At 42.3% G+C, this 14,047-nt stretch overlaps 1 protein-coding gene across 1 annotated transcript in view; it reads left to right on the forward strand.

Annotated features, from left to right (window-relative positions):
* EFNB2 (ephrin B2) overlaps positions 1 to 14,047 on the forward strand; it is a 43,730-nt gene that overhangs the window by 15,761 nt on the left and 13,922 nt on the right. Inside the window, exon 2 of the mRNA XM_045772895.2 lies at positions 6,386 to 6,669. Within this exon, the coding sequence (XP_045628851.1) occupies positions 6,386 to 6,669 (284 nt within the window). The remainder of the gene's footprint in view (positions 1 to 6,385; positions 6,670 to 14,047) is intronic.

Consider the following 14,047-nt stretch of genomic DNA (forward strand, 5'->3'; position numbering starts at 1 on the left):
CAGGGGGATGACACGTGCCTTCAGTATGCAGAAATTCTAGATAGTTAAATAGATTTTTATAGACCCAGTGGTGAATGGAAATGGCTCTGGATCTGAGCTGACACTTCAACTTAGTAGCGCTGTCATCGTGTCTGGCTAAGGGGGGTTTGCCTGACCCTATCGTTTGTTTGGACACAGGCATCGGTCATTCCTGTCTGTGTCTTCTTCTCTTGGTCTCTTTTCCTCGCTGTCAGCTTGCTATTTTGCATTCAGGCCCCACTTACTGCGTTACTCTTGTGTGTATGGTGGTCTGGCGTATCCTTCATGTACTCCATATATTCCTTCCCTCAGGAGAACCAGGCCCCCTGTTTTTCGTGTATATTTTCACAGACTCTGTCAGCATCAAGGAGGCCCCTCAGCGATTTGGCCTTTCTTCTAGGTTAATTTTGGACAACTTTGAAGAAAAGCATGAAAAGTCATTGAATGCTTGTCCTGAAGTGCAGGTGTCCCAATCAGGGACAAACGCAGGAGCGGGCGGGGGAGAAAATGGGGCATTTGTGGTGGGGTTGGGGGTGCAGCTGTGGGTTCCCCCACACAGTGCTCCCTAAGCATCTCAGCTACTGGCTTCCCGTGGACCCTCCCCCTCCATCTGGTCAAGGTGAGAAGTTGATGGGGCACCCATTGCCCCCATCTGATTTCTCGGCCACTCCCCAAGACCTGGTAAGGCCATGCTAGTCAACAGAGGAATCCAGACCTGAGGTCACATGTGTGATGTTCTGGTCTGTCAGATGAAATTGCGTGTTGTGATCCCTAAACTCCTAAGTAGTTGGTTTGTGCTTTAAATGCATTGTGCTAGGGGTTTTCTTTTGTTTTTTCTTTTGTTTTTTTTAAAGCATGGATTCCTAGTGTGGATTAAAACATTACAGAATATCCTGTCACATAAGGACTATATTATAAATAGTTTCCACAATAATGAATATGAAGTTGAAATGTCTACTTGAGATTATTAGAGGTCTAATTTAGATGCTAAATATTAATGTCTAATTTAGGTTATTAGATTGATTCAGAGTATTCCCCCTGGGAAGTATTAGAGTCTGGCATGGTGAATAACTTTTTTTAAAAAAACTTGGATTACATTTGATAGGTAATCAGAAGATAAAAACCTTCTGATATGGGATCATTTCATTTCAGGCAGGTTAACTGTTTTATTCCATATTGTCTCTGTATTTGATTCAGAGTCATCACACCTATTGTCTTGCTTGGAAGTGACTCATTGGGGAAAACCATAGGAGTTGCCTGTTTGTGCTCAGAAGGCCCCCCTCTCTTACCATTCTGGGGGGCCCTGCAGTGAGCAGTGCAGACCCAGCCCTGACTTCCAGGATGCAGCCCTGAGCCAAGGTCTCCTGCTGGAGAGGAGGGTATGGCTTCTCTCTCCCAGGACGGCAGCAGGGTCACTGCTCTGCCCTTCGGTAGCCTGGCTCAGGAAGGAAAGTGGCCTCTCTTCTCTGTCCTCTATAGGGCACGAAGCACTGTAGGCCTTCTTTGGTTTTTGTTTTGGATTAGACACCAGCAGACTTTATGAAATGACGCCTGTCACTACTCTTTGTTTGGATAGAGTTTCACAAAAACCACCTCACCTGTGTGCTGTGGGTTGTAACTCTGTACTCCTGGTTAGAACATAAATGTTATTTCATCACACAGAAAGAAATCTGTATTTGACCTCTACTGTGGATAGCCAGGTTAGAAATTTGAAATGAGCCAGTGGTCACCACCATAATTCTCCCTCTGTTTTGGGGTATTTTTTTTTTTTAATACTTCCTAAGTCAAAACAGGATTAAGTGAATTACTAAATATTACAAAATATTCAGGGCATAGTCATTACTGTGTAGTCTGACTTATTAAGGTCTCTCGGTAATCTTGAGGTAATAAAATCCCAATATAAAAGACCGAGCTTCAAAAACAGGGTTTTGCCTATGTTTTAAGTCTGTGGTTACTGACTTGCTTTTAACATATGGGACGCATTGTTTTCCACTCGAAAGTGGTGTTAAGAAATTTACCCCATTTTATTTTCATTTACAGTTTGAATTCTCATAAATTGTCAGGAGACCATCCGTAGCACTATAATTAAAACACAGATTTTATATAGTTGGCCAGTTTCTGCCTCACCTACTGGTTCTCAGCCACCTGGGGCGAGGTAGGGTTACCAGATGGCTGCCTTTGTGAGCCGTGGTCTCAGGTGGACTACCTCTGGAGCAGACTTTGCTGGAGGCACATGCTTTCCATGGAGTTAGACTCCACGGGACGCTTGCAAGCCTGCATGGCCATTCACTTTCTCTTCGTTCTCCTTAACTTAATGGCTTATCTATGCAAAGCTCAATTTAGAAAAAAAATGCATTTCACAAAACCAGATTTATGCTCTAATGTGATGCAGTGAGAACTGAAAAGTGTGCAAAGAAAGGGGGCTTTTCCTGTCGTGTCTCCTGTTTGGCACAGCAGGGCTTCATCTGTTTTGCATGTTATGTACGTGTGCAGTGATTAAATCAAGATAATGTGGTGGAAGGGGCTTCGATCAGTGCTTAGCTGAGAATAAGTTCTCAGTAGCAGCCGTGTGTTTGCTATTAGTGGTTCTGGAGGGGCTAACTGCCTTGCATTTCAGATAGGAAGGGATTGTAGAAGGCTGCCATACTCCCAGATCCTTCCAAAGAGAATGGGTCAAAAGCTCTGTCTGCACTGCTCCTTGTTCTCCAGAAACACCCATCGTGCCAGGAATGATGTCTTAGAAATCCCATCTCTGCCCTCAGCACACCCCTGTCCTCCCAGCACTAGGTGGTCCTGTCTACAGAATTCGTCCATGCATATAATCTGCAAGTGGCCTATGGCACATAATTTGACTTCAATTTATTTGTGCGTATCTTCGCTTCCATTTGTTCTTTCGTGTTTTTTCAATGAATACACTATTTATTGAGCATTTACCATATGTCAGCCCTTGGGCATTCCGCATTGAACCAGACACGTGAGACCTGCCTGTCCTCAGGGAGCTAGACTCTACACTCCTGACCACGAGCACCTTACACTTTGGTCGCTCAGAGCATCTGCCACAACATAGGTTGCTTTAGTTGTTACACTTGCTTGACTCTCTTTCTGCTCTCATGTTGCCTTAGAAACAGGGTTCCTGGGAAGCAAAGGGGTTTGGGGGGCTTGACTGTGCACAGTGGTAATGTAGGCAAGAAATTCATGGTTCAGGCCCTCAGCTCAGCCCCACTCTTTATCTGTTGAGAAACTTTCATCTCCTCCATTGAATGACTGGTGTGCTAACCGGTTTATATATGTGTGTTTGTTTATATATATATTACATATTTTATATACATTATATTATGTGTAAATCATATATGTAAACCAGGTTATGTGTAAATATATATATATATATATATATATATATAGTGTGTGTGTGTATATATACATATATGTATATATGCTTAAGTAAACTTTTAAAGCACTCAAGTCCTGGGTCTTTTTTTAAGGAATTCTTGAAACAATTACTTTTTCAGGGAAAAGGATCAAATCCTCGCCTTACTCTTTGCCAAAATGTATTCTGAAAAGTAAACAGACACTTCTTGAAGCGTTTGGAATAGTGGGTTTCATTGGGATTTACTTTTTATGAGCATATCAAACATGCTTATTGAAATTCGAGACTTCTCCTCTTCCTTTCATTTGGCTAAGCCATCCCGTGGCTTACCCTCCCCATCCATCACCCCCCCATCACTGACACTTACCACTTTTTACGTGATTTGTGCCTTCTGAAATTATAGTCTAAAGCACGGTGGTCCTCCTAGCCAGACTGGCCCCCGTGTCGGAGGTTCCTGACCTCAGCCCCGTCAGCGGCCGCAGACGCTGTAACTCAGATTTGGTGAGTGGAGAGACAATCAGAAGCAGTTACTTACATGGCGGGGTGGAAATCTCCCGTGATCCTTTGGTTATGCAGAGAAAAAAAAAAAAGAAAAAAACCCTCTCATGAGCGAAACAGGATCTAGGGAGCATTTTGAACGAAGGAAGAGCTTAGTGAGCCAGACGTTAGGCACGCGGGGTGTGATGTGGGAGCGTGCTGAGATATGCAGACATCTTAGGCGGCTGGGAGGGAGTGGGGCAGGTCCCATGCATGTCCTTAAGGAAATGGGCTGGATGCACAAGAACGTGGGTCCATCTGGCTGCTAAGGATCCTGATGTCTAAAGCCTGGACAAGCCCCTGGAGAAATGGCCCCAGGTAAAAGTTGATGGGTGGGAAGACCAGAGCTTTGAGAGGAGACAGACACAGGCGAGCAGGCCGCAGACCTCAGCTGTGGCTTAGGGACGCTTCTAGCACAGCTGATGCGTGTGCCTGCTCGGTGCCAGCTCCCAGACAGCAGATTTAGGATTGAAAATGCGTGGCGTGGGGTGGGCACCCTCGGGCAGGAATTGGCCTCTGGTTCTTGGATGCAGTGAAGATTTCCTGAGAAGGTCAAGGAATAAAACACGAGGAAAAGGATGTGTTAGGAAGGTGACCAGTGTAATGGACACGTTTCCTTCATACCGACCTCCAGGCATCCTGGCCTCACTTCTTTCTTAACCCAAAGGACACATAGAATCACTGTGAGGGGCAGGACAGAGCTTTATCCACAAGCATTCAGTCCATCCTCCAGAACCCAGAGCTGTGTTTCACCTGCAGGAAAGACAGAAGTGCCCTCAGCGACCACACTGGCACCCAGGAGGGGGAGGCTGGGAGTTGAATTTTCAGTGCTTCTCCCTGGAAAACTGTATAAATGGCCAAGAAAGTCACAGAGAGGCTCTCATCAGTGGTGGTCCTCATTTGTCAAAAGTTTAAGAAAAGACTTCAAGGGTGCACACTTGGTTGTTTGAAATTTGTCATTGTTATAAAAAATATTCATTTTGAAAAGCTTTTGTTAAATGATTCTTGTTCACTTTTCTTTCCTTCCCTTCTTTCTTTCTGTCAATGAAATGTCTTATGTCCTTGCTAAAGGAGCTCAGGGGGGAAGAGTGGGGGGGGGGGAACCACACTGTCTTTGGGATTATAAATGACACATTCCCAAAGAAGATGACAGACCACTGTGCAGCATGCATTTTTCCTGCCATAAAGAGTATTGGTTTTTAATATAAATCTATACTATAATTTGTTATGTTCTGTGATGGTTCATAACAACCTCCTGCGCTTTTCAGAAAATTAATATCGTTCATTAGCATAAATCATAACCCGTTTCCTCAGTCTGTGCTTGAAATTGGGGGTGCCCCGCCATCCAGGAGCTCGCTTGCTCTCTCTCTCAGTGAATTATGACCCATTAATTGTCATGGCTGGTGGGCTTCCCTGGTTAAATAAAGGATTGGATTGGAAGGACTCAGATGTGATGCTTTGTTCTTGGGCTTTAATATTTTAATGAGCCTGCAGGCTTGGCTGCGTATGAGGGAGGAAGAAGATGGGGTTTCTGAGTGTGTTGTTAGTGTTAGCACTTGTAGACGGATGTTCATTAGAAAGCTCTTGTTTCAGTTTCTCAGAGAAACTCCCCATTAAGAAAGATCTTTCAGCAGCATGGCAAGCAAGAAGGAGAAAAGAGAGGAGGGAAGCTGTTAGCTGTAAGCATTAAGGGGATATTGTATCAGTCGTCTTAGTTCTAAAGATTTGCTTCTAAGAATTAATTGGAGAAAATTCATCTCAAGGTAGAAAAAAAGGTTTGTGGAGCAGGGACAGTAGTTGCTGTCCTTGTACTATGGGGACTCTGCTTCTTGCAGCTGAATCAATACGACAGGGAATTATTTCTGGTTATCTTTTATGGGTTTGTAAGACATTTCTTTTGTTCGGTGTAATAAAAAACCCATTGTCTGATCAGTGACTGACTAATTATGATAAGTAATTTGAAACATTCTTGATGAAACTTGTCTGTTAATTAACATCAACAGCAAATGGAAACTAACAGGACAACAAAGGATTAGCACACCCACTCTTCTCTGGAATTGACGCCATCTTTCTATGGCATGCCCAATAAATCCAAGCTGCCGATGGTTAAAAAAAAATAACAAACAGGTGTGAAGATCTGACTCACCACCTAGGAAAAGTTACTGTGAAGTTATACAAAGGGGTACTGAAATATTACAAGCGAGGGGGTGGTAGAAAGGGGTGTCAGGAGGTTGACTGATCCTGCTGCATAGAGTAAGGAGAGTGGTTTCTTTCTTTTTTCTTTAAAGCTTAATTCCTAAATTCATCCCATGCTGAGCTGAACCAAGATACTTTTGGCAAATACAAATGTGGATTTACAAAATTGTACTTTGGAATTATTGATATTGTCTGGCTATGTTGATTATCGTTGTTAATTTTTATGAACTCAATGGCTTTTTTTTTTTTTTTTTTTATGCTTTTTAGATTTCTACCTGGACAAGGACTGGTACTATATCCACAGATAGGAGACAAATTGGATATTATTTGCCCCAAAGTGGACTCTAAAACTGTTGGCCAGTATGAATATTATAAAGTTTATATGGTTGATAAAGACCAAGCAGACCGATGCACTATTAAGAAGGAAAATACCCCTCTTCTCAACTGTGCCAGACCAGACCAAGATGTAAAATTCACTATCAAGTTTCAAGAGTTCAGCCCTAACCTCTGGGGTCTAGAATTTCAGAAGAACAGAGATTATTACATTATATGTAAGTATAATTTTATTCATTTATCTTATATAAATTAGAATAAGCTAAATAGGTTTGTATCAATTTTTTAAATTATTATTACTGTGGCAAATAATTTGGTGAGAATCTTTGCTGAAAATTGTCCATTTTTTTTTTTAAAGAAACCTAATTGAATGAGGGACCCTGTAGCAATAGTACTTGATAATATAAATACCAAAGAGGAAAAAACCTCCTAGAGTTTTTATAGTATTGCAATAAATGGATATATATGAATATACTCAGCATCTCTACTGACAAAAATATTTTTAAGGACCATTGGTGAGATCTCATAGGTATCTCTTGTACGATGAACTTTCTCTTCATCCATCCATCCATCTATCCATCCATCCATCCATCCGCTCACTCATGCATTTAGTAACTTAGTGTTTACCCTATGCCAGAAACTGTAAGTGCTAGGCATTCAACAGTGAACCAGGTGGTGTAATGGTGCCCATTCCTTGTGGAGTTCATGGATTCAGAAGATGGGGGGATTACAGGCAAACCAGAATTACACATGGACGTGTTAAAACCAGATTTAGAAGAATAAGACAAAAAACTTGAGTTTGTTCAGTGAAGTACCTTTTTCTTCCATCTACATAATAATATGACACACTGTTGCAGGACACAGGTACTAGGTATCCTTCGGGTCATATCTGAGCTACCACTCACTTCACAAGTCTATGAAGGCAAAGGTGCGCGGATCCAATCACGTGCCTACTAGGAGCAGACAGTATGTGGGCACAAAGGTAGGATTGTTCCAGGCCCAGAGTTTTGTCAGAGTGCAGTCTGGGTGATGACATCACTCAAGCAATGGAATATTTTTTCTTTTGCTTTGGTGTAAAACTATGCCCATAACTGGGCTGGAGTGTGCACGGGTTGTTACCACGGGCTTCGGTTCGTCAGGGAATGCAGATCCACTCTCTCCTGGGCGCACTGTCCCATCTCTTGGTGATCCGGTGGAAACGGCTTTCTCAGCCTTCTGGCTGCTCTTGAGAGTGCAAAGTCAGGAATTCACTGAATACTTATTTAGTACTCAGTAATACACTGTTTTTTACTATGTTAGTTATTAAAACAAAGGTGGTCATAACTATCTAATTATCTCCGTCCTTGCTGCAAACCTGAAACACCAGGGACTGAAAACTTGTTTTGAAGCCAACTTGACACAGAGAAAGTGGCTTAGCAAGAGTTAGTACCACAGAGAAAGGGAAAGTGGTAAATTATAGATTTAAAGGAATAATTATCATAAAATGAAAATAAAAGCATTCTGAGGGATGAAACAAGGAGGCGGGGTGGTAAAGTGTACAAAATAACAGAGAAATCTTTGAAAATAGAAAATAGTTATTAGGTGAAATCAATGGAGCTATCGGAAGACTAGTGGTTTGCTTATTTATTTATTTTAAAGACCTTTTAAGCAAGACTGTTTACCAAGGACACTAATGTGTAGTGCAGGGAACTGATGAATTCCTGGGGAAGGCTGTGCCCGGCTGGGTGGGTGGCAGAGAGTACGCACAGTGCCTGAGGGGGGCGCTCTCGAGCACCCAGTGCTCCTGCAGTGTTCCGCGTCTATCCCTGGAACTGGGCGTGCCGCCCAGGTGCACCAGCCGGCTCTTCCCTGGAGATGAGCCAATAGACCCAGATTCCGTCCTCTTATTTTCATGTTCGACTTCACGAAGATGGCTTTGTACAATCTGCGCCCCCCCCCCCCCCCCGCCCCCGAGTGCCCGCGAGGTTTCAGGAAACGTGGTGGGTTTAGCCCGCAGTCCGAGGTCCGAGCAGGAATGCAAACGCTGCGTGCTTGATGGCGACATCTCTGTGTGCAACAGAGTGAGCATTCAGTAACCACGTGCCATCAGTATGTGGCAGGTGTGTATTTAGAAGCACGATGTAATTTACAGTTCTAATATTAATCTATACAGTAATGGCATGTCCTATTGTTCTTTCTGTAAAAACTCATTATTAGTTTCAGTAGCAGGTAGCCAAGCTCCCTTGGCCTCCAGAACTCGCCTCAGAGTGACGATTTACTGTGTAAAGCCTCGTGGTAGCCTGGGATAAAGGAATCTTTCTTCAAATAGAGCTAAGGGTTTCGAGTGTGAACCAGTGAGGGGCTGTTGGAATGCTGCTGGCTATGTGAGTGTCCGGGGCGGAGAGTCTGGCCAGGAACCAGGGAGACTCTCACCAGACCCCTGAGCGATCCCGTCGCGTCACAGACATAGGAAGACACTGCAGATACCTGGGAAAAGCCAGAAGCTCACTTCTCACGCCCACCCCCGGCCAGCAGAGCTCATTGATAGATAGACAGCTTTCCCCAGAAAGGAGATGACAGACGAGCAGAACAGATTTTAAAATAGTTTAAAAAGTTAATGCTGACTTTCCATCGCTTCTTCAAGAATTCCAAGATTTTTAAAAGTCACTGATTTCCACATCACACGATCACTCACATACACCCCAGAGTCACACTTGACTTAAAATAGTATTTACTCAGGATGGCATAATGGAGAGTTCTCAGATTCACAAATGTGTTTTGAATACCTCAGGTCCTCAGTTCACTTTGAGACCATTAATAATGTTGGTTTGTTAGACGCGGCAGTTCAGTGTGTATCCAACTCCAAATCTCCGTTGTCTGAGCGCCTTCTGCACTAAGAGTATGGGTATTAACATCATCATCAGTGAGTGCTGGTTCCTTGTCACGGGCAGGAACCAGAAAAGTGATGGTGTGGAGTAGTGCTACCCCCAAGGGGAACAGTCCAGTTTGCCAGTGGATGGCCCAGGTGTTGGGTAATTCCCCAGGTAAACTGATCCCAGGAGTACTGGGCCCGCAGCCCAGAGACCTGAGTCTAGTCCCGTTGCCTGTGCTTAAGAAGAAAGTCACTTTATCTCTTTGGATTTTGATTTCTTTTCTAGAAAGTTCTTTTTATCGTTGTTGTTATGGCCAGTGATGAAGGTCTGCAGTTCCAAACCATTTTTTGGTTGGATATGTACATCTCGTGCAAGATCTCTTGTCAGTGTGTCTCTTCTCCAGTTGAAATGGATGGGATCTGCTATGAATTCTTCAAAGACCTTTAATTTGATTTATAGTGTTACCAGATTTTTAGAATATAGTTTATTGGACTTTGGCATTTTGGATGTAAATATTAATTTTTAATTGCAAGTGTATTTTTAAACCTACCAAGTATCCACTAAATTCCCTTAGGAAATGACATGACAAAATGATACGCTTCCTCATTAGTTCTTCTCATGGATGATTATTTGCTTTGACATGTGGCAAAATGATATACGTGGGTTTTCTTAATGTTTAGAATTGACTTTTTCAAGTGACCTATTTCAGTAACTAGCTTAGGCCTGATTTGCATTATCAAATCTCCTAATCTTAGATGATCCAAAAGTAGGGATGTTAGTGCCATTTGGTCTGAAAAAGCCCCCGTGTTCTTTATGACATTCAGATTCTTAATTGCCTTAAAAGCATAGTCAGCATTTTATATAACCTAGAGTTATTTTTGTCTTTAAAATCTTTTAAAGTTTATGAAATAAGTATCTGTTCTCAAGTGCCCATTTTCAAGGGAAGCTGTATCTCAGTAAACACGCCACTTAATAGGAGGAAAGCATTCCTGTGTTCTCAGCCTTCGTCCACATTTGTGTCAGTGACTTTTCTTGTAGACACTTTCTGTGCATGGTTTACAATTTCTTTTTAGAGATGATAACAAGCGCTAAATGAGTCAGCAGTTTTGGTCTGTCGGCCCTTTGCAACATCAGCCTTATGAAGGTTCTGGAGGTCGTTATCCAACCTCAGCATAGAACCTTGCAAAATACCTACAAAGAAGTTTTCATCACTCTACCAAAATTATGTGAGTCAGAGATGGATGAAAAATGAGTGTCATTGTGTTGATACTTTTTAAGTGAACAGTGGCCACAGCAGAGCTGTGTGGCAGAGAAGGCCATGGGCACAAAGCCTCTCCCAGTTTAGCTTTATGTAACTTTTATGATATTTTACTTCAAATCCATAGCCGAGACTTGGACTTGGGGAATAGTCTGAAAGTCATGATTTCTAACAATTGTTTGATTAAAGGTTATTCTTTAATGTACACCCTGCTGTATTCACAGTGGGCCTTTCTAAGCTGCCCCTCCCTTTCTTTGCCTTGGGAAAGTCGTCTTCGAGGAGCAGTGAACGAGTTTGACTGAGTCGTGATTTCCTAGGCTATTTGTTTAGTTCTCCAAAGCAATTTTTTTAAAAATCAGAGCATATGAAATTGGAAGCCTCCACAGTCAGCTTTGCTGTTTCTTAGGCATAAACGTCACTTCTGAGCAAAATTGCAAAATCAATTAAAATGCTTGCATATAAATATAACAAAACACTATTCTTCCAGAATCAAAACAGAGGAGCAGCAGATTCCATTTCCTGCATTTTTGTTAAATATATATGTATTCTTTTTAAATTTATATTTATTTACTTAGGTTTGTTTTCCTTTTGGGTTTGTTTTCGCTTTGTGTTTTCCGATTTACTTATTTTGGGGAGTAGGTATGACAACTGGTGTAAAATATACCGGATGTACTGTAACCTTTCCCCACCCAGATAGTTGTGGGAGCTTTTGAATGTCCTTTGACGTGTAGATTTCTTTTCAGATACATAAGAATGTGTGGCCTGTGTAATGATTATGGGTTTTCTGTCATGAATTAATTTATATGGTAAATGTAGCAAAGGCTACATTTCCATTAAGTTTAGTGATAGGACAGTATCAGCCTGTCACTTATGTCCCTGACTATGGGATGAGGATTTATGTTTTAGACCTTGTATAGAATTGCCAAATTCCAGCATTTAAACACATTTTATTTCTAACCTACAACTGTCATCTTCGTAATGGAATGCCCATCAGACTCTTGGGTGTCTGGAGGGTTATCTATACACGCCACTTAGGGCGACAGATCAGCCTGGTAGGTGGGAGTCTGGAGTCAGACAGACCCCGGTTCTTGAGTGCCCTCCAACAAGTAACTTCCCCAGCCTCTGCCTTGAGCTCTTCATCTGTAAACGGGGCATGGTGTCAGTACCTGCCTTTGCAGGTCGATATGAGTTTAAATGGGTGTTAGTGTCAAGTGCTCATTTCCAAGGTTGGCTCCTAATAAGTACAACCAAGGGGTCCCCTTGGAGCAGAGCGTGTGAGGCAGAAGACCAAGGGCAAAGCGATGTCTTCCTACAAGCTAGCGGGCGGGGAAGATGTACTCACAAAGTGTAATTTATTTGCAAACCATCCATAAAATGAAACTCCAGAGAGTTTACAAGTTTCAGTAATGCTGCATAACTTAATTATAAGATCTCCGCTCTTTGTCTTCTTGGAGTGTTATAAAAGTTCTTTTGTCCTTGGGCTTCCTCTACCAAGAAACATGCATTTATATGTATCTTTTTGTTGGTGGAATTGCCCAAGCTTGTTAGCAGATCCTCTGTAAGACCCAAAAGAGACAGACCGGGAGGAGTGTTCTGTACATATAATCATTTCCCCACTTGTCATTTCACCAACCTTGCCAGAGCTTTTTCTCAGTTCCCCAGCACACAAAGGAAACACTGTATTTTTATTGATAATTTCGACAGCATCCTAATGGAGTATAAATATTCTCCTAGAGGAAAAAAAGTGTGTCAGGGTCGCCTTGTCACTGAGACTAGCTAGGAAAGAACGTTTCATTAGTCTGATAATTAGAAGTGTTGTTTCTATTATTTTTCAACATAATGTGAGATCCTCCCCTGAGTGTACTGAAGGCTCTTTCAGAGTGTATCAGTGAGACTCCTGGTTGAATTCCATATGAATAAAGCTTTACATTCTCTACAGTTAAGTTACAAAGTCTCAGCTTCTGCTTAACTGGAGATTATACTGAGAAACTTCTGGCTCCATTTACATCCAGTGGTGTCATCTGGGCGGGAGTGAGAGTCCTGTGAACCCTCTTCCTTATTCCCAAAAGTCACTAAGGAAAGAATAAGATGACTGATTCTTAAAGCGATGGGAAGACGAAGGAGGGAAAGACTAAAAACCCTATGTACAAAATAAGAGCAGAACAAGAGCAGATGAGAAATGAAGATTACTTGGAAAAAAAGGAATTCTTTACAAATCGCCCAGAGTAAGTAAGACTTCCTTTACAGTTTCATAAAATACATGTTAATATCTCTAGTGCATATATTTATAGCTTTTTCAAAGTTCACTTAGCCTTATAAATAATGGAACAATAGTAGAGAATGAGCGAGAGATAGTTTCTTTCTTAATAGCCTTTAAATATTCACCTTGAAGATCAAAACTTAAAGCAAAATAAAGCACTTGAAAAAAATAGCCAAGAGGCATAGACAGACATAAAAAGATCACGTTGAGAAACCTTATTTGTGTAGTTCTTAAGATTCACACATTTGTTCCTAAAATTCTGAGCTACCAGGCTAGGTGTTTGATCACTTTAAAAAGGAAGTGTTGTGGCCTCACACACTCGGTGTCACTTTGCAGTCTCCAAAACAGGTGGCAGAGAAATTTTTATCACTGTGAGAAAACAAGAACTTAGAAAGTCTGAGTAGTTCCTCAGACAGTAGTTCCAGCAGCCATGAAATGCAAGAGTCAAGGCTCCAGCCAGGGCTCGGGGGCCCTCAGACCAGCATGTTCAGCCCGTGACGGTGCCGCTGGGTGACCGAGCGTACAGATGCATACCTCGTGAGATGAAAGGTCGCATACATACGTGTTCCATCCCATGCATGGTGTAGTAAAGGGCGTGTGCATACGTGTGTGCCTCATACACAGTGACAGTAAAGACTGTTATGTGTATACACAGCACATATGTCGCAGTACAAAGAAGCTCACACGCTTCGGACACCTAATGATCACTGTGCGTGTCCAAACGTGTTGGGCCTGCGCCCTGTTTTATATCGTGTAGCCTAGAACTGACTTCAGTCGTAGGCCCCAGAGCTGAATTCAGAAAATCCTTCAGGAACAGGAGGACGGGAGAAACGATCAACGGGGAAAGGGGATTGTAATAGCAGTGTATCAGATCTTTCACATTTCCTCTTTATTTTTAGATCTTTCCATCGATTCCATGTCTTAATAAGACTATGCTACTGTGTGTTTTTAAAAAGTTAACAAGTCCTTCAAGCCCCTCAATGGAAAGTTGCTAAGTAGTAAAATTATAAAAATTTTAAATTTTTCAAATACAAACTAAGGCAATGAGATTTCAGATTTCCATAATCAAATACAAGTGCTGGGGTTGAGATGGATGGGTGGATGGATGGACGGACGGATGGGTGGGCGGACGGATGGATGGACGGACGGATGGGTGGGCGGACGGATGGATGGACGGACGGATGGGTGGGCGGATGGATGGATGGACGGACGGATGGATGGACAGA

The sequence above is a fragment of the Ursus americanus genome, chromosome 10, assembly GCF_024610735.1.
Source record: "Ursus americanus isolate L20-20 chromosome 10, mUrsAme1.1.p, whole genome shotgun sequence".
Lineage (NCBI taxonomy): Eukaryota > Metazoa > Chordata > Mammalia > Carnivora > Ursidae > Ursus > Ursus americanus.